Source organism: Canis aureus, chromosome 6 (genome assembly GCF_053574225.1).
Source record: "Canis aureus isolate CA01 chromosome 6, VMU_Caureus_v.1.0, whole genome shotgun sequence".
Lineage (NCBI taxonomy): Eukaryota > Metazoa > Chordata > Mammalia > Carnivora > Canidae > Canis > Canis aureus.
Genome location: NC_135616.1, coordinates 48529652 through 48556663, shown reverse-complemented (window position 1 = coordinate 48556663; position 27012 = coordinate 48529652). Strand labels below are relative to the sequence as shown.

Here is a 27012-nt window from a genome sequence, read left to right as displayed (position 1 = left end):
CTGCCTTCGGCTCAGGGTGTGATCCTGGGGTCCTGGGATCAAGTCCTGCATTAGGCTCCCCAGAGGGAGCCTGCTTCTCTGTCTGCCTATGTCTCTGCCTCTCTCTCTGTGTCTCTTCTGAATAAATAAATAAAATCTTAAAAACAACAATAAGAATAATCAGAGCCCTTGAAGCTCTAGAAAAATCTGCATAAGCCAGTTGGCCACTGTACCCGACACTCTGGGTAAAACACAGGTGTTGGTCTGGAACCCAGTCTGGCCTTGCTGCCCTGCTTATGGCAGTACTTCTTAAGCTGTAGTGTTAAAATTGAGGTTCTGATTTAGTGGGTCTGGGGTAGGCTTATATACTACGTTTCTAATAAATTTCCAGATGATGCTGATTCTATTGGTCCATGGACATGTTTTGAGCATCAAGACTTTAGGGAGTTTTAGTGGGTAACCTGAAAGAGCTGGACACACAATACTTGAGACTCTTTTCCCCTGTAGAACAGCCCACAACAAGACAGACTCCTGAGAATCACATCACCCTCCTCTCACACATGACATCACTCATTCATCACAATTGATTTCTGATTCTGCTAAGGGCAGTGAAGTTAGCAGATCATTGTTTCTTTTGGAGCTCTGCAGTAGAACATGAAGCATGCCTAGAGAGAGGAAGGAAAGGCAGAGAGAGGCAGAAGATCAAGCAGCAGGTGGCAAGTGGGCTCACAAAAGAACAGAAGGATTAATCCCAAATAATTATAAGAAATATCAGGAGAAGAAAATCACTACAGAAGATCAAAATCTGCTAGCAAAGTAGATGGGGCTTCAGACCATTATAATTTGGTGATACTACAACAAAGAGGTTGGTAAATACTAGACACAATACTATTATGTCAATTAAATCTACAGCAAAACAGGTAATTAAACCTGTGACGCAGAGACCTCCTGAAAACTTTCTAGGAAACACACAATGGTAATTAGAAACTAAATACATTAATATGAAAATGTCATTGATATTCTCTTTATGTAATAACTACCATTGTTGTCTTATGTTAATCAACATTAAAATAAGCCTCAGGCACTTCATGGTTCATTCTGCATCTATGTGTCCAATCTTATCTTTTATTTAAGATCTTAATATTGTCAATTAAGCATTCTTCCAGTAGGATGCTACATCAGAACTGTAGAAAATTATGGTACTGTATTGGAATTGTATGAGGTATTGCTACTTGAAGAACTCAACCAAAAATTTTAGATTTACCATGAGAGCAGATAACTCAAACTTGCAGCCCAGCTTAATCTGTTGAGCAAAATTTTTTTGCTTAGTCATTTTTGTTTATGGATATTGTCATTAAGAACTCCTGAACTGCCATGCCTTCACAAAGGCCATGCACTATTGACCTGACCACAGTTCCCAGGAAGATGGGTGGGTAACTCAGCATTTATATGTCTGGATTCTGATGGCATTTAAGTTTGCAACTTCTGCATTACAGTATTTAAGGAGGTAAGTTCTCTCACTGGTCATTAAAATATGACTGATTTTCATATTTGTGTTTAGATACAAAGTTAACTCTCTAAGTTGCTGACTCTAAGGAGCTTAATATTTCCTAGGGGATATAGGACATTATACAAAAATGTAGCACAAAATAGAGCATAATAACTGCTATAAGAGAAGCAAAAACAAGTTTTTGTGAGAGCACAGAGAATGAAGGCTCAGGATAGTTTTCTCAAAAGAGTTCTCTGAACTGTTAAGGAATGGACAGAATTTCATAGTCAGAATGACCTTGAAGTCAGGAAGTGAGTCAGTGAGAGGAAGTAAGAGATGGAGTAAAGCCCCAGATGTGAGAAAATACAGGCTAACATCAAAGAAGAGCCGGAAACTGGAGCAAAGTGGGCATGAAAGGCAGTAATAGGAAAAAGAGGGCATATTTTGTGAGAGCTAATGTCTTCCTACTGCAGCTTTTGCCTGGTCCTTGTTCTCTCTCCCTTTCATCAAAGAGTAATGCAGCCACTAAACACCAACATCTGGGCCTGCCTCTTTGTATTCTGGTCCTAATCACTACCTCTCATCAAGGCTGAAGACCTGTTGGCCACTGTGCTTCCTTCAACCCTTGTCCACAAGGAAGCATCACAGAACCCTCCCTCATTCAGGAACCCCATCATGCATCTCCTCCACAGGCTCAGTCCAGCCTCCTTACCCTGCTGACTCACCAGATCTGAGGGCTCTGGTCTGATTCTGCTTCTTCTCCAAGCCATGCTAGCCTGGGCCCAGCATGCCTATGTTCCACAGCTTGGGCATCCCCAGCCTTGTGGAGCCAGAGCACAGATTTCTAACTCATCACTACCATTTTCTCTAGAGTTTCTCCAGTCACTTCCAATCAAACTATGGAGTTTCCCTATTTCTACTAATGATCCCTTAGTCTCACAGTCATCCAATTAAAAAACAAAACCAAACAATATTGGGTCATGTCCTCTTATAGCCTATATGTCTAGTTATTTAACAGATGCTCATGTTTCTTCCTCTGTATTCCTTCACTCCTCAGATAATGGAACGTTGGTACCCGAACTATTCCTACACAGACCTTGGACCTACCATGGTGACAACAGCCTTCACTCAACACCAATTTCCCCCGAGCACCTTCATCATAACATGCTCTGCGAGAGCATGACACATCTCCACATCTTCCATGCATCAGAATTAGATTCTTGGGTTGGCTTTCAAAGACTCTCATCCTGACCCAAGTCTTTCTTTTCCATCTCTACAGCTTCTCTGCACACTTCTATGTCTACATATTCTCACCCTGGTCACCTCCAGTTCTATACAGTTGGTGGTCTTAAAGCTGATATGACTTTTCAAGTTTCTTTTTTTAAATTTTATTTTATTATTATTTTTTTGACTTTTCACTTTTCAAATTGGGCTCACCACTGTTGTTCAGGAACCCCTTCCTGACTGATTTTTTTCATCCTATTTTTTTTTTTTTAAGTAGGCTTCATTGCCTAGCATGGAGCCCAAAGAAGGGCTTAAACACATGATCTAGAGATCAAAACCAAAACTGAGACCAACAGTCAGACACTTAACCCACTGAGCCACCTAGGCATCCCTTATCCTCCTAATCTTTCTATATAATCTATACCACATTATTTCATCCACCTTTAATATCATCTTCTGTTATTTCACATTTGTTCATTATGTCTCTGCAACTGACCCAGAGTAAAGTCAAGTCATGATTTTTGTTTTGTTTTACTATTACTCCAAGGGTCCAACATGATGTTGAACATGGTATGGGTTATTTCACAAGGAGTTACTGAATAATTAGAGAGAAAATTTCAATACTGAGTGACTAGAATTGATTTTAAATAGTTATGTCAAAGGTGCTAGAGAAAACAGTGCTGCACTGAATGCACACTTACCAGAGAAGACACTAGGTATCTTGGAAAGAAAGCTTTTGACAGTACGAATAGGAATTCCATTTTTTTCATCTTGCATGCGAGCTATGACGTCTTCCATCTAAATAACAATAATAAAATAATTAAAATCTTTTAAAAGTTGAACTTTCTGAGAAAAATCAGTTTTCATAATAACTTTTTATACCAGTCTTGCCCAACTAAGTACAATGCCATATCTTTGCCTTCCTATACTTTGTCACGTTAATATTTTTAGTTTGGTTAAAATAAGAGAAAAGAGTATGAAAAGTGGCCATTTTAAGGTCCATTAAGCTACTAGAAGGAATTCTGTGCTTTGAATATTACCTCTCTCCTGGTTTCATATTCTTTGGTTACAAAGGTTGAGATAAAAGAGTGTTTATTTTTGAAGCTGTCAGCTTCACTGTCATAGCAAAACTCTCACTTTTGTCAATGTTATCTCTGTGGAACTCAGTGAGGAAGAAAATAGAAGCCTTAAAAGCATCTCTGTAGATTTCGTCTTCCAGAAAGAGAGTTTCTATGATTTGGTTCAATGAGAAATCCTTTTACCTGCCTAGAAATGCAGGACCCACTGCTAGCAACTGCTGCTTCTCTTGCCTGGGCATTTACTGAAATGTGATATGAAATACACACATGCATGCACACACACACACACACACACACACACACACTCATGATAAAATGAATGTAGTACTGTAGCTTTCTGCCCATTTAGTAAATTCTGCTGTATCTGTTTCAATCCAGTTAGTACACTCTCTTTTGCTTTTGAAAAGTTTTCACAGTTTTAAAGAATCATACTTTACAAAGCCTATTGTGGAATTTAGATCTAACATTTATTCAGATCATAATCCCTGTGTGTTTCTATACCTGTGGCAAGCCTAATACACACAAATACATAGAAGTTGTATTACGGAGCTCAACAACCATTCACTCATTGACATCCATTCACTCATTCCACAAACAGCTATGGATCACCGACTCTAGATCAGACTTACCAATGGGCACTGTGGATATGAAAATGAATAGAATACAGTTACTGTCCTCAAAAGATGTCAGAGTCAATATTGAAAACAATGTAAAATTTGAGTAACGTTTGTCATTTATCTAATAGTGTTGTACCACTATCAATCTTCTGTTTTTGGTAATTTTGCTAGGATTCTATAAGATGTTTACATTACAAGAAGCTATGTAAAGGGCATCTGGAAACTCTCTGAACTATTTTTGCATCTTTTCTGTAAGTTTAAAATTATGTTTAAAAAAGTTAAAATCACAGTCTAAACTTTATATTGGTGAATTACCAAATTCCCAACAACACAGCTTTACAAGGATTTTCAACTAAGAATTCTTATTTGCCTGGATAAGTGTTTCCAGATGTATTAACATAAGAAACTGCTCACAGGAAACTGGAGATGTGGGAAGAATGGGTTTCTGAGTCAGATAGGTCTGCATGAGACTTGGCTTTTCTTGTGACCATTCATGTTCACTTTTGAGCAAGGTGAGCAACCTCTCTAAGTCCACTTTCTCACCTTTAAGTGGTGTTAATAATATTTATAGTAACACCTTCACAATGTTCATACGGTGGAGTTGGGCCTGGGTGGGGGATAATGTATTTTAAGATTAAATGATAAAACATAAAAAATAAAATAAAAAAATGATACAACATATATAAAACACTGTAGACACTATAAAACACATAGACAATAAGCCTTGGACTACAAATGTCCACATACACCCCCAATGCTTAGGGATGTTTATTCCCCACTCCTCAGGGTTATTTTTTCTTTTTTTTTTGGTTTGTTGTTTTTGTTTTTGTTTTGTTTTATTTTGTTTTTTTTTTGTTTTTTTGTTTTTTTGTTTTTTTATGTGGAGGAAGCACCACTGTCTCACTCTCTGCCTCTTTCTGCCCCTCACACCTGCCACTCCAGGGAAACTGGGCTGACTTACCAGGTGAAAGAGCTGGGATGAGAAATTTGTTGTGGGCCCATCCCCCTTTCATGGGGAAGGCTACATCCAACTCTGCTGGTGTGAGAAACCTGTCCTAGTGAGTGAGTACAACTGGTCAGGATTGAGTTTCAGGTTTAAAGTTTATGTGTGTGCAAATATTCTTCAATAATACATCAGCAAATACAGGAGATATTATGATGCCTTTCTGCCTTAGGCTTTGGTTGTGATTCTCAACAAGTTCGGAATTCAGAAAATGAAGGGATTTTTTTTTTCTATTGGCCCTCCAAAGATCCCACTAATAGCTAAATCTTTTCATGTAATAAACACATCTTCTCTAAGTATAGAAATATGAAAATAGTTAAACTTTTCTGATGTTGTGTTTTGTTACTGTTTGCCTTTCATTCATTCACCTGTCACAGTGTCCAGGAATGAAGAAAAAGCTGCTTCACCTTGTCAACTGGCAGCTTATAAATACTTGGATTATGAGTTTAACAGTGTAAACCAAGTCATATTAGACAGAGAGGGAATACTCTCTGACCCCGTTACTAACTGCACACCCCAGGATGTGGCAACAATCTCCTCTGGTTGGAACTCAATTAAGGTTGGTTGCTATGAGAAGAGAGGTATTTTCTCTGCAAAGTCATACTGCCTCTCAGTTTATTAGATTCCCAAAGGAATGAGGTTAGGAATCTGGGAACTGAAAGTGAGCTCTGTGGTTGTATTTTAAAAGTTTCAATCGTTCTGAGCCATAATTTCCACAATAGAAAAAAAACTCCATGTGAAAGAGGATTTGTGTTCTAAACTGAAAATGTGGTCATTAAAATGTATTCAGGTATTTTTATCTTTATGCAGATATGATTTATTCATGAATCTTACCATGGTCTACAATGGGCAACAGACAAACAAAACAACAACAACAACAACAACAACAACAAAAGCAAAGACCAAGATAAAAACAATCTAGTTTCTAAAAGCTGAAATGGTCCCAAAGTTTAAATATAAAAACACATCCTTGGGGTCCCTGAGAGGCACAGTTGGTTAAGTGTTCAACTCTCGGTTTTGGCTCAGGGTGTGATCTCATGGTTGTGAGACTGAGCCCTGCGTTGGACTACGCATTCAGCTCAGAGCTTGCTTAGGACTCTTTCTTCCTCTGAAGAAAGAGTATATTTATTTATAAATAAATAAATCCTTAAAAAATGTAAATTAATAAATTTTTTAAATCCATCTTATTTAATAAAGCCTCCTTTAAATTCACTTGGAGTCTATTTATTTTTATCTTAAGTATGGTTTTAACACGTGGTTATCTGCTTTTCCACTATTTGCAATAGCAAATCAAGTGAGAGAGAATTAAAAGCAGACAAACTAATAGAGCAAGCTGGGCAGCAAGAGGGATGAGACACTGTACAAAGTAACACCAATAAATACTAAAACTCTTTGGGACAATTTATTTTTTAAAAGATTTTATTTATTTATTCATGAGACACACACACAGAGAGAGAGAGAGAGAGGCAGAGACATAGGCAGGAGAAAAGCAGCTCCATAATGGGAACCTGATGTGGGACTCGACTCGATCCTGGTACTCCAGGATCATGCCCTGGGCCAAAGGAAGATGCTCAACTCCTGAGCCACCCAGGTGTCCCTCTTTGGGACAATTTAAATTTAAGGCCAAAGGACTCAGATATCTCAAACATTCCCAAAGAAGATATTTACACATAAACACATCTATTGATTGATCAAGCTATCATCTGTCATCTTCATGAAGGTGCCATTGAGTTGTAAAGGGCTAGACTGTTTTCAATCTCATAAGCCTATTTCTAGGGTGAGGAAGATTTCAGCACAGGATGACAGAATGCTGAGCTATGGACAGGACAGCTGGGCATGCCTGGTCACTGAGGCTCGCTCTGAGTCTTCTTCACCCTTCAAATAAGAAGTTGGAGGGATCTGATCAGTAAGATTTCTTCTAGCTATAAAATTACTGAAATCTGGAAATAATCAGAACTGGGCAAATCTCCTCACTTAAGTCAAAGAGCCAGTTCCCTATCAGAGACAAATAGATGAGCGCATTAAATTGATCAGGATCTTTTACAAATTGCTTCCCCAGCACATTTTAATAAACATCAATGCAAATAACAACATGATTAAGAACACCACTGAGGCCACACAAATCTAAGTTTGAATTCTGGTTGTGTTACTTGCAAATTATATGAACAGGTAAGTTACTTTAAAATTCTGAGACTCAGTTTTCTCCTCTGTAACATGGAGATAATAGCATTATACATCTTATCTGGGGTGAGGATTGATGAAACAATGCTAAATAAAGGTTTATCCATAATATTATCATTATAATCATCATCATCATCTTCACCTTCATCAATATGTTTCTTCCCTCATCACTGTACTAGGAAGCCACATGCCCTTTTTCTTTTATTGACAAGTCAGCTAGCAAAGACAGTTGTAGCTAAATGCCAAATATTTATTAGAAGCAACCTATTGTGAATCACGACGTAGAAAAAGATACCTATGGACAAGTTCTGTTTTAGATTTCTTATAGAAGACTGGGTTTGTTGGGGCTCCTGAGCAGCTCAATTGGTTAAGTTCTGCCTTCAGCTCAGGTCATGATCCCAGGGTTCTGGGATAGAGCCCCAAGTCAGTAAGGCTCCCTGCTCAGCAGGGAGCATGCTTCTCCCTCTCCCTCTCCCTCTGTCATTTATCCTACCTGTTCTCTTTCTCTCTCAAATAAATAAATAAAATCTTAAAAAAAAAAAAAAGACTGGGTTTGTGCTATCCCTCAAAAGATAGGGGACTGTCAAGAAGAATATTTTTGCATGTAAGCAAAGACTATGTAAACTATGGGAAAATAGTATTTAGAAGAAAGGGAGAAATGAGATTGCATTCATTTTGACAAAGTGAAAATGTCTCTGCTGTCATATTTTCTTGATGAATTTGACTCTTGAAGTCAAAAAATTGAATTGAGATTGCATACTCTTTGCAAAAGTAATCTTTCCTGTATACAAACTAATCCTCTATGTGTGTAAAGAGTAAAATAATTGTCTCTTGCAAAGTACTTTTGTGAATATCTATGGCTCAACTTGTTCAAAACTTTTTTATACCTCTATTACAAAACCCTCACATTTTCATTATTATAACTGTCTGTTCTCCCTCAGATGTGAACTTCTTAAAAAAAGAAATCTCATCTTACTCATTTTTGCATTACTAATACATAGGAGGGGAGAGAAGCATTAAATCTTTGTTTATAGCACATGTTTGATTTTTCTGAGACCCAAAGCAAAAGTGCAAGTTAAATTGTTTCAAGACTTCATCTTGGGATATTGAACATGTTATTTATTTGTTTAAATAAATAGGAAAAATATTGGAAAAAATAGGCTGAGTCAGAAATACTAGAACAGAAAAGCTTAATATTAATAAGCTAAAATATTATTATTTTTGTTTCATTTCTTGCAGGGATTCTTTAGCTTGTTTATTAGAGGAATTTCTCCCTTCAAAACATGAGGGTAAATCAGAGGCTGTTTATGAGGCTGTCTTCCTACTTGTAGATGTGACACTCAAGTTCACTGTCAGGCATAAGCTCTTGAGACGAAAGGCACTGCTTTCAACACACTGCTCTTTTTCCAAGATCTCATAATTAGCCTTTCCTCTGGAATAGTTGAGATGTCACTTCAATGCTTGTGATGTATTTCAAATATTGCTCAGGTTAAACAGTGCCCACCCTCACGCTTGGTAGAATGAAAGAGAAAGCAGATTACGCAGGTACATCTTTGAGGAGTATTACTATTTAGTCAAAAGGGGCCCGCCAGACAGGAGACTCCCACATCCCTATGAAAAGAAAAATTACTGCCTTAAAACCTTTCTAGTTTTGTAATGTTCTAAACAATGAAAGGAGTTTAATTAAATTTACTTGTAGCTATATTTGCATCACTTTATGATAATATCAGTACAATTGATTTCAATCAGCCAATAGCTTTACAGAGACACCCTGACTGTAGGTGAAATATTTGTATGAAAAAAAGTTAAAACATTTCATACTCTGTAGTTCTGAAAGAGAAATGAATCAATCAAAATCTCAAAGGAAGTTTTCCAATTACTTATTGTAATTCACCATTAAGCACAGGCATTTGGAAACATAAATGAGAGCTTGAATGGGCATATTGAATGGATTTTTTGCTGTGTGCACATACTTTCAAATTATTGTGTGCCACCATCATTTTAAGTGCTAGCTATGAGAAGAAACGATGAGTCAAGTGGTTCTCAGATATCTTAGACAACTAGGTGGTGGCAGGTATTACATAATTTAAACTTCCCTATAATTCTTCCTCCTCCAAGAAGCTTTGCTAAAGAAGAATATGATTTTCACTTATGAATTCAGTGGTGACAGCGAGAAAGCAGAGTCAGCCTCTAATGAAGGTTAAATAAGAATAATGAGATTAAAATTTGCAACCCAAACTGTTTTCTGCTACAATAATTCAATTAAAGCTGCTTCTAATTGGTATGATTTTCCCTCATGTTACTGTTGACGGTAGTCAGTATCTCAACTCAGGATTAATTACTTTTTCCTATGAAAAAGCTACCATCTTCATGAATAATTATGACTAAAAAATACACACATAAAATCTAGTTACATGTAAATCTGTCCTAGTTCATCTTGAATGAAGATTTATTTTTTTCAAAAGCAGTAATTAATTTAAAAAGGTAGAGATTTTATACTTGTGATTTTACAGAAATAGACTTTTTATTTCTTTTTTCGAGGGATGGAGGGAAAAGGGAGAAAGAGAGAGAGAATCTCAAGCAGGCTTCATGCTCAACATAGAGTCTCACACCAGGCTTGATCTCACAACCCTAAAATCATGACCTTAGCCGAAATCAGGAGTCGGACACTTAACAGACTAAGTCACCCAGGAGCCCCAGGAAGTATTTTTTTCTGATTTATGGATGCCATTTTCATTTATTTTTAAGTAAAGCAATTCTCTCATCTATATAAAGGAATATAATCTCTCAATAAATAAATAGATAAATTAAAACCTATGTTCATTAGATTTGTTAGGATTACTTGGCTTACAAGTGATAGAATTCTGACTTAAAATGTCACAAACAAGGAAATGTGTTGTAAGCATTGTGGGATGTTTTGTGTAACTGAAAAATCAGAATGTGAACGGGTTTCAGGCACAACTGACTTGTAGAACATTCTCTCTGCATTCCATCTTGGCCCCTCTCATGTCTGTCTCACATTTCTCCACTGACTAGAAGCTTCTCCTAGTTCTCCAATGCACAGAGCAGGAAACCTGATGCCCCAACCTTCTGAGTTTTATAGTTTACACCCCAGATATCCAAGAAGAAATGCTTCTCCCTCTCATTCCCATATCTGAATTTTGGGCCAAAATTCTGCTCTATAATGTTGGGGGACTGAGGTTGGGAGGGGTGCTGGCAGACAAAACAATGGTGTTCACGATAGCTTTATTCAATAAGAAAAACCTATTGAAAGGCAGAGGGATAGAGTTATATAGTAGGAAAAAAATGTAAGAGTAGTTTAGGAGGGAGAGAGAGAGCGAAAGAGAGATACCCTCTCGTAATAATAGAGAGCCAAAGAAAAGTGATGCAGAGAAGAATCATGGGGCAGACAAGCAAATCAACAGAAGTAGTTTTCACAGCTGTAAGAGGTAAAGAAGCTCTTGGCTAATTTATATATAATATTTGACCATGGCAGTATTTGCTCATGAGGTAAAAAACGCAGAGTCTCCTGAAATACCGGAAAAGGCTTCATTGAGAAAGATAAGACTGAGCTGAGCCTAGAGGGTAACCAAGATAAAGTGATGGAAAGAGAAGAAGGATGCAGGACATTCGAATCTGAAATCAATTGCTTCATCCTGGCTTCAAGATGAGGATGAGCTGGACTCTTGCTGACAGTGGTGACCTTTACAGGAATCCTTCTCCTTCTCCACCTACTCTCTAAAGGTTGCAGTAATTCCCAAATATATTTCCACTGCTGTCATCACTTAGTTCATGGATAGCCTGCTTGATATTTTCTCTGTAATGGATTCCTGTTTGCACCTACCCTAGTCCACTCAACTGACAAATTAACTCAGGAATGAGTTGAGGATGTCACCCTTTATTAAAAATTTTGATTGACCTGACAACCCCATGAACCCAACTTTCTCCACAGTAAGGTCCGAGACAATCACTCCAGCCTTGTAACTCTACTCTCCTCACCACACCTCATGCTCCACACATGCCTGGCCATGGTTCACTGCCTCATCTTCACCCATACTATTCCTTCTGCCATCCATGTTCTTCTTTTTCCTAGCTTGTCTTGGGAAATCTGGTTAAACTTCTAGGATAATTTCAATGTTAACTTTCTTACTGAAATCTTTCCTAATACTTTCATCTGTCTCTGTCATCTCAACTGAATATAATCATAGCTCCTTTGGAACTCATAGATAACTTTATTATAATTATTTTTCAATATTTACTCCCACCTTACTTTATATGACTTATATATGTTAATTCTGTACCTATTTATCATTCCTTTTAGAGTATAAATATTTTGATGATGAGCCCTCCTTGGCTATTTTGCCATTTGGGGTATAGACCATAAACAATTGGTGCCAGAGGTCCTCTATTTTTTGCTGTATATATTTCTGTGCTATTTGTATGCCATTTGTTTTTTAACCATGAGCGTGTATTACCTTTACAATTTTTTCTCATTAGAGTTTTGGATTGAGAATGCTCACTTTTAATGGGATTAAAATCTTATCCTGCAAGCCCTTTATTCAAACATCTATTGTCACTCATTTAAGGGTCAAATGTCCCCAGCTTCCTGCTATAATATACTATATATAATCATTCTGTGCAATGGCTCATAGTCTTCAGCAACTAAACTGGTCTACCTAGAAATTACCTTCCCCCACCCCCCTGTCTTTTAAATTCAGAGCTAATGGACTAAACTGTTTAGATTCTTTTTAAATTAGTCACACATCCTTATCACACTGGTAGACAGAATCAATAGTTTCATCATTAGCCCTTACTCAGGGCACAGGAGAAATCCTGATAAGTGGAAAGTCTTTCATGATAACCTTCTCATTGATGCAGATCCTTGATTCCAGATGAGCTCTTTCCCTATTTTAGCTTCTGGAATTAACTTGAAATACCTCAACCTCTAGGGTTTAGCAAAGATAGGATACTCATTCTCTTAAAATAACTTGTTGGTAAATACTTAGGAAACAAATTATCTAAAGACAGCCATTGTTTTGTGTGAGAGAAAAAGGCAGTTCCTCTGATATTTAGCAGGAAGGGCCAACAAGAGATGCCAAAGGGTTCTCCACCTAGCTGGCCATTTTAACATAGTCTCACTAAGGGAAGGGGACTCATAATACTGTCACAGAGTACAACAGCTCAACAATGGCTTTGGAATGTAAGAATTACTCTAGTGTTTCAGTTCTTTGATTAAATCTTGGCTTCTCTTTATAGCCATGAATGCCATCATTATTCATAAATTCATTCAAATCTTTTTGAAGCCATTTAAGTTTCGTGGCTTCTTGGGTAATAAATTCTGTAACTAAATTACCTACTACCTGAAGTCATAGTTCCTATTATTCAATATTTGCTTCACTCTAGTTTAAAAGACATGCCCTTGGGGCGCCCTGGATGCCTCAGTGGGTTGAGTGCCCAACTCTTGGTCTCAAGCTCAGGTCTTACTCTCAGGGTCATGAGTTCAAGCCCCATGTTGGGTTCCAAGTCCACTATGAAGCCTACTTAAAAAAAAATAAGTAAACAAAACAAAATTTAAAAATAAAATAAAATACATGCTCTCATCATAAAGTTCCAGAATTTAGTGACTAAGACTTTATCATATTTATAGTACATAAATGTATAAATTCTGACCCTGTCTCATCTCTTTTATGAGATAAGGAGATCTGCCCTCTTGCATAGCTCTGCATAGAGCACCTCCTTCAGCAGTGCCAACCCTGTCTGATAATTATAAAGTTTGGTTGACTGCTGGCCACTAGGTACCACAGATCCATTCCTAGGAGCCTATGAAATAAACTCTCCCTTTCTCCAATACCTTCACACTTGAGAGAACAGAAATACATGCTTTCTCCTTCACTGAAAACCAGAGATTAAGAACACTCTTGTACAGCATCTCAGCCAACCACACAAAGTGATTGGGATTAGAGATTTAACCAGTGGCAGAAAGAAAGCTCTCTTCATGGTGTTTTGTGATTCAGAAAATGCCACATTTGCTAAAGGCCTGGAATGCACCTGTGATTCTATAAACACCTCACAAAGTTGCAAATTTCATGCCTAGAACGTGTTAAAACAAATGATGCTTCCATCATTGACTTTGCCCTTCATCTTTTCTCTCTCTGCTAATGATTGTTCACCTCTCAGATTTATCCCTCAGGAGAAATCCACCCAGCACTGTTTTCTAGGTACCTATGTTTTCAGGGATCACTAATGTTAAAGTTTCCAAGCATAGTTTAAGAACATTCATACCTTTTGCTCAAAGAGGTATCACCTCTGATATATTTTTGAGTTCTTAGATAAAAAATTTATGTTAAAATTATCAGAGTCATTGAAATCTTCACTTGATACAGAAAAAGCTGAATGGCTTCAAAAAGATTTGACGACTATAAATTCATAAGTATTCATAAGAGTAACAGAGACAGGAATGGTTATGAAAGAAAGATGGAATTTAAATCATGAGACATTGATTCATTTTAGCTGTTATGTTAAAACAAATTATTTAATTTATAATTCAGTTTCAACATGAAGTTATCTATAAACTTTAAAGTGCACTGAAGTCCAGTCTTCCACAAATTCAATAAACATCCAATATCTGTGAGCAAAAATGTCATTAATATGACACTGAATTTGAAATAACAAGAAAGACAATAAAAACTGACTTTATTTTACCTTCCTTTTTCCTCCTCTTAGCCTCATTAAGGAGTTCTCATATTATGAAGCCTACATAACAATATTTTTGGCTAGGGGATAAAGTGGATAACAGTGTAGAAATCAACCTAGTAAAAGTAAACATAGGAATATGGATGCTGTGTTTCATCATTCTATGAAAAATATTACCACACATTCATTATTCATACCATAAGAATCTATAGAGGTTCTCAGAGAAAGATCTGAAAGTTCTTTCAAGGTCTCTCATCACTACACAATTTTAATAATGATGCTTGGCATTATGTGGAATAATATTGGGAACACTGGGATAGAACATAGGAGGCAAGAAGTCTGTACAATTAATTTGAACAAGTAAAGCTCCATAGTTAGCCCAGGCTCTAGAGACAATAGAGGGTGTATGTAGTAGTCCAGTCCAAATGTGAAACAATAAAATGAGGCTAAGTTAGAGATTCAGCTGGGAGACATATTACTTCAATTTTCATGTGGAAGCCTCCTGTTTGAAATCTTTGTGTCTTTATTCATTAAATGGAAATAATTCTACTTATCTCTCATGTTCAATGAGGATAAAATAGATTATATGTATATGATATATAGTTACAAAAACTATCAAGTATAATTATGAATATCATCCTTAAGTCACTGAGCACATACATGTCCCTGAGTCTTCTTAAGTGAAGTTGAATTCTGATTTCAAAAAATCAAACATTGAGTGGTAAAGTAAAAAGTAGGAGCTTGATCTTTGATTAATTTTATACTTTTTTTTGTCCTTTATATCCCCTTAGTCAGGTTAGAGTTATGAATGTGAGGGGAAGGGGTCTCAGAGTCCATTCACCATCAGGGAGAGCTCAGATACAGAAAATAATCAAGAGGTTCAAGACCAGAAGGACCCTTTGAGTGAGGGAACATAAGAGACACTGATCATGGTGGGAAAACATGGTGAACTTTCTGAGTTAGAGAAACAAGGGACCTGTGTTCACCCTGGAATGCACTGTTTTTCCAACCTGGAACCACTGGGCAGCTCTCTGCCCATATGTCTTCTTGAAAACCTCGAGTATAAACATTCTTGCCAGGGACAAGGAGACAGAGGTTTGAGGTCCCTTCTAAGGATGAGGAAAAGATGCTCATCCAGTGGTTTCATTGATGTGCAAGTTCACCTGGGTTAGATGCTTCTTTTGTAAAAATTCAAAGGACAATATAAGATGAAGTCATGCCCTTCCCAGCCTCCTTTCTCAACAGGAGTTTTGTAAGAGAATTAAGCCTTCAGAATATGTGATTATTTTCTCAATTCTCTCAAGGTTAGTAGAGGACTAGTAGCATTCCCAATGCATAGCAGAGAGTTAATTTATCACATACAATGGGCTCCCTCAGTTAGTGCATGGTGTGCTATTTTTGGAGCTACAAGCAATAGCTGTGCTCTGCTTCCACTGAGAAGAAACACGAGGGCTTTGGATTAAGTGTAAACAAAAGGGCTAAAAAATATTTATAATGATGTGATACCATGATATATTACTTAAGTAAATTACTTTATGGTATGTTCTTTTGTAAAATGGAAGCCCAGAGATGTCTCTGGGACAATTTTAGTGTAGATTTGCCAGGAGTGATAGAAAGGATGAGCTTTAGTCACCTCCACCACATATAGGTTCCCCTCTGTTATCAGAAAGTAGCATTCCTACAAAACCTCTTGTAAGATGAAATGGCTTTAAGTGAAGAAACTATTACCACTAATTTATCAGGAAAGTTTTTTGAACATTTCCAGACCCCCAAAGTAACCTCTCTTAGGCTTTTATGAAAACTTAGCCCACATTTTGCCAACAGATATACAAAATAAATGAACATAAAGCATAGATGGTCACAGATACAATTCAAACCTCTGGTGGTGTGATGGTGCAGTTTCCGAGAATGGCACGAGGTGGTGCCACTCTTGCTGCCTGGGGTGACTGCTGCCTCTGTAAGGGCTTGCTGCAGAAAGGGTGCTGAATACTTCACTTTTTGCCTTTTTTGGCAAAAGCAAAAATCATCTTCGGATTTATTTTGGTTAGTAAAAACAGGTACTAATGTAGGTCTTTCATAAGAGCAAAGTGGCATAAAAAGAACTTTCTAAAAGCAGGGATACCTGTATAGGATTAGAGTTAGCAGAGGTTCATCCAGTCTGCTTAGTCTAAGAATTAATATCCTGACTGTGACTCTCATTCAAAAACATTTTTTAAAAAGGATCATAACCTGAATTTAAGGCAAAAGCACTTTAGAAGGACAAAAGCATAATCATGCCAATGATGGTTCATCTACTTCAGATGCACACACTAAAAATAAATACCTGAATGGTGATTTGGCTATTTGCCTTATGTTTTTCATGCTTTTCAAGGCTTTAAATGTGTTTTTGCTGCTGTGGAGCTTGACCCTTTCCTCTGTGTAATATTCCTTCGTTTACTTATTTCATAGATTGATTTTTAAATTTCAATTTCTTAGAATTCTTTTGAGATCTATGAGTAACTTGTAGAAAGACAAAAGGAAAAGAATTTCCCCTTTAACTGTACCTTTACTAGTGCTGCCATTTCAAGGCACTATAAAGTTGAAATGGACTTTATTTTTCAGAACTGGCATATTGATCTTCCCAACCCACTGAACAGTCAGCTCTTAAGAAGAGAAAACTTAAGTGTGACTTTTCTGGTTCATCCTTTACATGTGCAAGGCTGGCATAGGGAGTTGGCAAAGTTGCCTCCTGGCTGATCCATCTATGAAAGAAAGCTCCATATACAGGGCTTAGTGCAACTGCTCACTCATTCTTCTATACTCTCAAAAGAGAAATTAGGATGCATGGTGGATTAGTTTATATAAAATCCTTAAGCAAAGTAGGTCTAAGCCTAGACATGCAAATGGATAACTTCTAGTCCAGTAACTTTCTTTTATATCCCCCATGATTCTATTTTCTCCATACCAAGGAAATCAGAACTCCTGGATGCCTTCTTCCTGACAACAGTTCTCAACAATTTCATGAATAAATGAAAAAAAAAAAAAAAGAAGCTTGTCTTACTTATTGCTAGATAACCTGTGTATAGACAACTTGGACTTCAGAAAGTCACAGCAGACTCAGCAACTATGGTTGGCTTGTAGTTTTTTCATGACACTAGTCAGAAATCCTAATCTGAAATCCTAAATGTATTTGGCTTCTGTCAGAAGCACATGCACTGTTCCAAAAACAGTTCAAGTAATGTCATAATTAATTATTATATTATTTATATTTGTGTGTCTAACATAATTATGGAATGTAATCATTTCCTTTAAAGATTTATTTCTTTATTTGAGAGAAAGAGAGTATAAGTGGGAGAGGCAGAGGGAGAAGGAGAGAGAACCTCCAGCAGACTCCCTGCTGAGCAGGGACTCTGAGCTCCCAACCTAGCCCAAATCAAGAGTTGGAAGCTTAATGGACTGAGCCACCCAGGTGCCCTGGAATGTAATCATTTTTAATACTGGTTTGAAGGAATAGTCCTTAGATCAACCACATTTCCCTTCCAGACTCCATAAGGTGTGTGAGGTTTACAACTGTTAAGGTCTCAGGGGTTTAATTGACCTGCAATATATGCAAAAAGGAGCCACATTATGACAGCGTCTCACAGGCAAAAACTGTCTATTCTCTATAACCAGTAATGTGCTTCCTTGCATGTTATGCACATGTATAACACCATATACTGCTAAAAACTAAGTCACATTCCTGGGAAATGGAATAGGATTGATTGAATGTGTATATAAAATTTATGATGAAGTTTTTTTTTTCATTCATATTGACTAACTTATTCAGTTCCTAAATGCATTCCATTTCTTCTAGTGAATATGGCTAAAGTGCAGATAGAAAATACTGATGAAACAGATATAAATGCTAAAAGCATCAATTCACCTAAAAGGCTGGGAACGATCTCAATGTCCTTTATGTGTTTAAACCTTGCCAGGATGCATTCTTTCATTACACAGCACTTTTCTCCTCTAAGCCAATGTTCCTTATTACAAAGCACAGTATCACATGCTGTGTAATGCATATGTTGCCAAGGTAACAACAGAGCTCTATGTCAAGCAGAGAAAATAGAAATTAACCTTGGACAATTACCTAGCATTACAAAGAAGGAAGGTAAAATATGGCTTAGTGTAATTATGCAACACATGGTTGTATGAATGGAAAAAAGAGTTCAGGTGAAGGTAATCAAAGTGGAGGTGCCATTAAGGGGACAGCTGTGATAAACTGGGAATTGCAGCTACAGAGGAGAACAAGATCTTCCTCCACATTGTATGTATATGGGAATTTGTATGCATCTTTTTGGTGGGTGGATGGTTGTTAATGAGATGTTCGTGTTTTTAAAGCACAGGAATGAAATAATACAAAAAATATATATTGGTCTCTGCGCTGGGTTCCTGACATAGAGCTCCTACATCCCTTGGAATTTCCCCAGTGAAAGAGTATCTTTTGTTCTAATAAGATGACTCTTAATAGGTTCCTGGGCAGAGGTTGGTTGCCAGAAAGACCAAGCCATGATTAGAAGCTTGGAATTTTCAGTTCCACCCCCTTACTCTTCAGAGGAGAGGGGCTGGAAATGGAGTTAATGATCCACCATACCTAGGTGATGAAGCCCCCACAAAAACCCCAGCAGTATGGGGTTCAGGGAACTTCTAGGTTGGTGAACAGATCTACATGCTGGGAATATAGCACATCTCAACTCCAAGGGGACAGGGGCTTCTGTTCTTAGGACAGAATTTACCTGAGTTCTGTAAACTGTTCTAGTAAATAACTGAATACAAGGGGGAAAGGTCAAAGTTCAGAAGTTGTGAGTAACCTTGGGACCCCCTACTTGTGATTAACATCTAAGGTAGTGGCAATCTCCAGGGACTGACTCCTTAACCTGTGGGGTCTGCACTAACTCCAGTTAGTGTCACAGTTGAATTGAATTGCAGAACACTCAGCTGATGTCTTAAAGAATTATTTGATGTGGAAAAAAAACCATACATCTGGTGTAGTAGTGTTGTGAGTTAGTAGTGTTGTGAGTAGTATGAGGGTAAAGAAGAACCACTCTGGAGTAGATGGGTTTCCATACAATACACAAATCTACATTTCAGTGATGGCTTAAAAATGTGCCCCGTGATACACTCACACACTCACATACATGCTGTTATGTGCATACACCACTGTCCAATAGCCTGCTGCAGTTTCAGGGAAGTCTGATTTCTGACAACCCCTCTTCACCCCCACATCAATACACACACTTTTTCACATCTGATCCCTTTTCTCTTACTACTGTGCCATCATAAATGTCACTACCCCACCCACACGCAGCTATACATTCCTGATTACTCTCCCATTTCTAGCCACCGCTTCCTCCAGTCATTTCCTTCTGGATAATCCTGCCAGATCAGTTTTTCTGAAGCACAGGTCAAATCACACCAGTGGGCTCACTGTATGTACCCTTACCACTAACCACACACTTAAAAACCTTCAGTGCCTCCACACTGCCTACTGAATTAGGTATGATTTAAAATTTCTATTATGTTTTGGGGTGCTTGTGTGGCTCAGTTGGTCAAGTGGCTGAGTTTGGGTCAGTTAATGATCTTAGGGTTCTGGGATCAAGCCCCACATCATGTTCCATGCTCAACAGGGAGTCTGCTTGAGATTTTCTCCCTCTGCCCCTTTCCTTCTCATGCGCGCGCGCTCTCTCTCTCTCTCTCTCTCTCTCTCAAATAAATACAATATTTAGAATTTTTATTATGTTTCTTATCTCCAAGTGTTTGGGATTTGACATACCGTCTATATATGTGCATGTTAATTTATTGTCTTAATTAATAATTAAGAACCTTTTAAATTAATATCAATTTTATTAATTAGTCAATATTTATTCTCTTAATTAATAATTAAACAGGGAGGCTATTAGACCAAAGTGGCCCTATGGCTTTGGTGGCCTATGTAAGCAAACCAAAACTTAAGCTTGTAAATACCTCAGTGTTAAGAAATTGAAACATATGGCCAACCAATCACAGTCAGCCAACTACCCTTTCCTAAATAAGGCAAATGCTAAGGACAGCCAATCACAAACAGCCAAGTAGGCTTTAAGTTATAGTTGATCGATTTCCTTTCTTTGATTCTGTACCTTGTCTGTATGTCTTTCCCAGTTTCCATCTGCAGAGTGCTGCCAGTTCTGGTTTGGCAATGGCCTGTCAGAATCGATTTTTGCTCAAATTCTTAAGATTTTTAACACACCTCAGTTTATCTTTAACAATACATATGTATGTATGTGCATGTGCACGTACACACACACACAATTTTTGTTTAGTCTTTTTGTTGTTTCATTGTTTGTGTAATCAAATGTCTATTGACAAATAGTAAGGACCTTAGTAAGAATTATAGCTAAGGGTATTCCAACAAGAAACACATATACTCAAAAACCACCTCAACATGGACTATAATACTTACGGGGTTAATCTTAAGTGTTAGGAGTCTATAGAACTTTTAACTAGGCTTGATACATGAAAGGGGAAAATAACATTTATTGTGCACTAAACACAGCATAGGTACTCCATACACATTATTTCATTACATATCCACAACAACTGAAAATTAGGGATTATTCAATATGATTAAATATAAAGTGATAGCTCCTCAACAACTATCAGTCAGAAAAGACAGGGGGTTCTTATACATGAAGCCTTATTAAGTTCCTGATAATGTAGAGATAACATGTCCTCCACAAAGTGCTGACATGAGTTTAATCACTGCTACTTGCAGATATTTATAAAGGTTATGTAGGTTATGTAACGGAATTTTTAAAAGAGGCAAATACAACTTAACATACATTTAATAATTACTTACAATTTAAATATTAGGTATTGTAAACAAACTTGTAAAGAGCATATTTTAAACAATATACTAAGTGGTAACTCTTTCCAAAGTATAAATATTCACCAGAAGTCAGCTGAGGGGGTGAGGGGAGATAGTTATGCTCAAAATTTACCTCATATGGTATTGTCTTCATGCTACTGAGGGAGAAGAGAGACTCAGCAGGTTGGGACCTGCCCAAGGATACATAGCTGTGAATCCATCTGCACGATTATACTAAACCACAATGATGTTGAACTATTGACAGTAATTTCCCCCTTTGGCAAGTGTAAGCCCCACAGGGACTCCAAGATAGTCTGAAACACCCTCCACTGGGAATCATCAATTTCTGCAGGTCTCCACCAGTCAAGAATAGCTTGTGAACTTTACTTTTTGTAGCTGGAATAAAGAAAACAACACCTTTGACTTTTATTGTTTTAAAGGAAAAATGAAAATATTGAATATATTCTTAAAACTGTACCTGCTGCCTTAACATTTTGATACTCTCATGAATATAAAACTTTGGGATCTAGGAGGGGGAGGTTTACGACCTTTGTTGTCCAGGAGAACCAAGTGGAACTCTCAGTTCTATCATTTGCTGAACAATTCTAGGAAAGTATAGTTGACCCTTGGACAACATGAGGGCCACAGACACTGACCTACACCTCCACTAAACACAGTTGAAAATTCACATATAACTTTTGAGTCCCTCAAAACTTAACTACTAATAGCCAACTGTGACCAGAAGCCTTACCGATAACATAAACAGTTGATTAACACATATTTTGTGAGTTGTATGTATTATATCCTGTATTCCTATGATAAAGTCAGCTAGGGTGAAGGAAATGTTACTAAGAAAATCACAGAGAAGACAAAAATACATTTACAGCACTGGATGTATTTACTGAAGAAAATCTGCATGTAAGTTGACACGTACAGTACACACTCATGTTATTCAAGGTCAACTGTAGTTTCACCTCTCTGAGCCTTAACCTCCTTTCCCATAAGATGAGAATTCTAATTCCTTGATGAAACGTATGCTTGTCAATGTTTGCTTCCCTTTCCTCTTCTTGTGTAAACTCTGACATGACACTATTTCCAGAAGTGCCTACTCTGAAGTGAAAATGTCCTATTACCTGAGTGGCTATAATGACTTTATTCCGTTTTGATTATTAATTAATAATAATTATTATTAATACCCACAGGATTAATGAAGTTGAAAGTAGCAGAAAACTTAAAGCTCATTTTTCAGTGAATTGTTTCTAACAGGTTATTGTTTCTTTTCAGATCCCATGAACAAATCTACTAGCTCTCTCTGCAGAAGCTTGGACTCAAGGTCAACTGATAGGCTGACAGCCTATGAACAAGCAAGGCCCTACATTCCTTATCTGACATAAGGAGACCAGGACTCCATCCAGTTTATGTGGACTCTCAAAACATGCCCATTGTCCCTTCTCCTTGTCCAACAGTCACCTCTGCTTCATCTTAATGTTAAAGTCTCTGCCTCAGGGGGGAGCACAAGGTTCATTAACATAATGTTTGATGTACATATGGGCCTCTTTTTTAATTATGCCTGCACAACCTTTATAGGTGATAACAAAGCTACCCTTTCTGAATATTCATCCTAAATCCTAAACAAAAAGAACTCCCTCGTCTCTGCTCAGGGAGTCATGGCTTTGGAAATTATTCCCCATGATCTCCCCATTTGCTGCAAATAAAGATTACTTTGGGTGTAGTCTTTCCTTGTAACTCACCAAGGAATGAGCTCATGTTACTGCGGATATACTTTTATGTCACAGTCTGTATTATATTATAGTCATCTCTGTACATCTCTTATTTCTTCTGCCCCTTTTTATTGAGGATAAATACTGATTTAATTACATCTGTATATGTATCGTGAACAGCCCCTTTTGAGAGATTGAATACACAAAGAGAAATGACCGGACCACACACGACGATGAAACTCTGCCCCCACCAACCTCTTCATCCAGCCCAGGAAACCAAAATCATAGAATCAGTGAACCCAAAATAGTCAGGACCTTGGCAATCACTATTGGCTTCCTTAATTTTTACTCCTGCATCTATCTCAGAATCAACCATAGAGAGCTAACTATGATCCCTCAACCAATCAGCCAAGATGCTCAACTATGGCCTCCACATACCAAAACTTTCACGAGGGCATGTCTGAATATATATTCTTGTCCAAAATGAATAAACTTCTTGTCCAAAATGAAGCCTTTTATAAAACCAAAGTCCCTTTTAAGTTCTAATGTTCTATGACTAACAGCAAGATGTTCAGGTCAAATAAAATACTGATTTGGTATATAGTTAAGCAACTGATCATAAATATGTTGCTTCTATGTAAAAGAATGAGCTGCTTTGAATCTGAAGATAAGTTGCAGGCTTAAAGGGTTTTACCTTAGAAGTTCTAAAAGACCAGATTAAACTCCAACCACTTCAAACCCAGCAATGCTGTACTTCTCATTTTAGAGCCATGATAAAAAGTTATATGATTTCTTCCAGGACACATTTATCCTTCTACTAAATAAATACCAATTCATTTTTTCAAAAATCCACTTGCCTACTCTTGAGGGCCCTGAATGCTAATTCTCAAATGGAGAGGCAAGAGTGAAAGCACTAGTAATGAATTCAGACCCTAGTGGAGAAAAACAATCTTTCTCCCCATTGTGTTTGTATTGTGTGGCTTAGGCTGACTTCTCTTTATTTTCTCACCAGCCCTGGCTACTTGTTTTGGATCAGTTTCCCTTGGGGAGTATGAACATTGTTCTCCCTGCTAACGGGCCGTCTCTGTCTTTGTAGTTGGTGTTAGGGATCGACAGGCAGGGAGGCAATGAAAATATTCTGTCTAGGAAATCTGTGCTCTTGGAGTCATATGAAATTTAATGTTATATGACATATACTTAGACTGCTCTAAAATTAGCAATATACATGGAATTTTTAAAATAGACACACAAATAAACAGAATACATTGGGCCTCCTTGTACTCATCACTCAGCTGTAGCAATCATCAATTTATTACACCAATTTATGTCTTAAAAGGAATATAAACTCCCTTTGCAAAAGATATTATTTAAGTAAATATATACTGATTTTTCAATTAGGGTGAATTTCTCACATAGGAAGTGACTGGGTTCAGGGCACCTGTGTGGCCCAGTTGGTTAAGTGTCAGACTCTTGATCTCAGCTCAGGCCTTGATCTCAGGGTCAAGAGTTCAAGCCTCCATGCCCAGCATGAAGCTTACTTAAAAAAAAAAAAAAGTGACTGGGTTCATGTCACATGCTTCAGCTGCTAGTCTCTTACCACTGTGGATACTTTAGCACCAGATGTGACCTTATTTAATGAGCAAGAAAGAATATTTCATATACTAATAAAGTAAAATTTATAGTCTACTTTTATATACATTCATAGATAACATAATTTTTATTAACTCCTTTGTACAAATGATGGAACTAAGGGTCTGGAAAGTCAAACAATAGAGTCAAGGATAGACTCAAGGTTACATGTTGTTAAGAAACGGACCCCTAGTAAGGCACACTTATAGAGCGGGACAATAAGGAATATGAAAAAACCTACACTGCTGAGAAAAGAAAAATGAATGTCTTTTTTTTTCTTCAAGTAAAATATAAATGTTTTTGGAATATATAGTCTCCTCTTAGGGAAATTTGGGGAAAAGATTTATACCATCCTGAAAATTTTCCATTTGATTGCACACAATGACAGCAATCCTTTGCATTTCAATCGAGACCATGAAATGCTCTCACTTCAAGTTCTACTTGTTCTCAATACATTTCCTGGGAGTGCTTCTAGGATTAATATAATTTTTGAAACTACAGAATCCATGTTATTTAATCTCCATGGCAGTTGTTAGAACAAAAGTGTAATGATTCTCTCAAAATGCCTCACTAAAGTAGCTGGTATTTATTGTGAATCTATCATGTTAAAGGGTTAAATGACTTTTGTGGTCTGTGGTTTGTGACAGGAGAAGAGATGAGGGATGATTTCCCAAAGAAGGGGCTGAGTTGTTTTTAACCCTGAATACAAATCAGAGACACCGTGTGGAGGGATGCAGCAAAACTACAGCTATGACAAGACTTTGGATGAACTTGACCAGAACAGAGTTTGTGCGGTGCTATCTGTAGGATTAAACTGAAGAGCATTACACACAGGCTTGAGTGGAAATCTGACAGGGGTGACAGAAAACCACAGGAAAAAGAAAAGCTGCAATATAATTTAATCTAGATAATCTAATGTCTTGATGGAGAAGCCAACAAAGACAGAAAGGACCATGGGCAAGAAAATGGGTAATGGCTTTGGGAAAAACAGCCAGTACTGCAGAGAATGAAGACAGCATGAGGTCTAATCCAAGCCAAGGCTGGGCTAATGTGACGATTTATAAGAGGGATAAAAGATTCGCTCTTGCAAAGGCTTTCACACTTTTATAGCAACCTATGGTAGGATAAACATTTTCCATTGTGACTCAGTACAAACATGCTTATTCCCTAATACATAGATTTAATTGAAACAAAAGTTCCACAAAGCAACACTTATCCTACCATACCCTCTGGCATTCTCCATTCTATTTCATCATATTAAAATAAAAACACTAGTTACAACTTTCTCAGTTGCTTTCACAACCTACTAATAGAGCACATTTAAACTGGTAGTTTGTAAAATACTACTCTATCAGGTGTACTCCATGAGAAAGTACACATATGCATGTAGCTTCTATCCTTCAGATCCACTCAATCACAAAAATTAAACAAACAAACAAACAAACATTCCTTCCTCCTCTGGCCACTATTTTATCCCATTTCATTTAAAGTCAAACCTCCTACCGTCTAGAAAGAGTTGACCAACCCAACAGTCCTGAAACTTTTTAATCTCAGGACCCTTCACACTTTTAAAAATTATTGAGAACCCTAAAGAGTTTGTGATCAAATGGGTTATATATATTAATATTTACCATTTTAAATTAAAACTGAGTAATCTAGAATACGTATATGCATATACATGCTTATTTCATCAAAATTATAATAAATCCATTACATGTTAACGTAAATGTTTATCAAAAAGTAACTGCATTTACCAAAGCAATTTAGTGAGAGGAGTGACATTATTTTACATTTCTGTAAATCTTTTCAAAGTTTGGCTTAGGAGAGAACAACTGGATTTTCATATACTGCACTCAATCTGTTGCAGTACATGTATACATATATATTTAAGATACCAGTGTTTTTTAAATTATTTTTAAGATTTTATTTATTTATTCATGAGAGATACAGAGAGAGAAAGAAGCAGAGACACAACCAGAAAGAGAAGCAGGCTCCATGCAGGGAGCCCGACGTGGGACTCGATCCCAGGTCTCCAGGATCATGCCCTAGGCCAAAGGCAGGCGTTAAACCACTGAGCCACCCAAGGATCCCCTAATTAGGTTTTTTAATTTTATTCCCAGTTAACATACGGTGCTATATTAGTTTCAGGCATACAATATACTGATTCAACAATTCTATACATCACCTGGTGCTCATCACAACAAATGCATTCCTTTATCTCCATAATCTATTTTTCCCATTCACCTCTTCTCCGGCAACCATCAATATATTTTTTGGTTGAAGAAAATCTGGCCTCACATAAATGATACTTTGAAAAATAAGAGATATTTTAATAGCCTTTTTAGACAAAGGAGAACACAGTTAATAATACACCAAACACTATAGAGAGTTTTTTAAAGATTTATTTATTTATTTATTTATTTATCTATCTATTTATTTATTTATGATAGACACAGAGAGAGAGGCAGAGAGAGGCAGAGACACAAAAGGAGTGAGAAGCAGGCTCCATGCCGGGAGCCTGATGTGGGACTTGAT

At 37.2% G+C, this 27012-nt stretch overlaps 1 protein-coding gene and 1 long non-coding RNA gene across 7 annotated transcripts in view; one reads left to right on the top strand and one right to left on the bottom strand.

Moving 5' to 3' along the window:
- The window catches only part of RGS7 (regulator of G protein signaling 7), a 581352-nt gene that overhangs the window by 258024 nt on the left and 296316 nt on the right, over window positions 1–27012 (bottom strand). For 5 of the 6 annotated variants that reach the window (XM_077901487.1, XM_077901490.1, XM_077901486.1 and 2 more), the window contains exon 3: window positions 3394–3490. The exons of the other annotated variant lie outside the window; for it this stretch is intronic. In XM_077901487.1, coding sequence (XP_077757613.1) covers window positions 3394–3490 — 97 coding nt within the window. The remainder of the gene's footprint in view (window positions 1–3393; window positions 3491–27012) is intronic. 6 annotated transcript variants of the gene reach the window in all.
- Window positions 573–22673, top strand: LOC144316047 (uncharacterized). The gene is made up of 3 exons (XR_013381838.1): window positions 573–844; window positions 2526–5950; window positions 22412–22673. It is a non-coding gene; the product is annotated as an uncharacterized LOC144316047 (long non-coding RNA).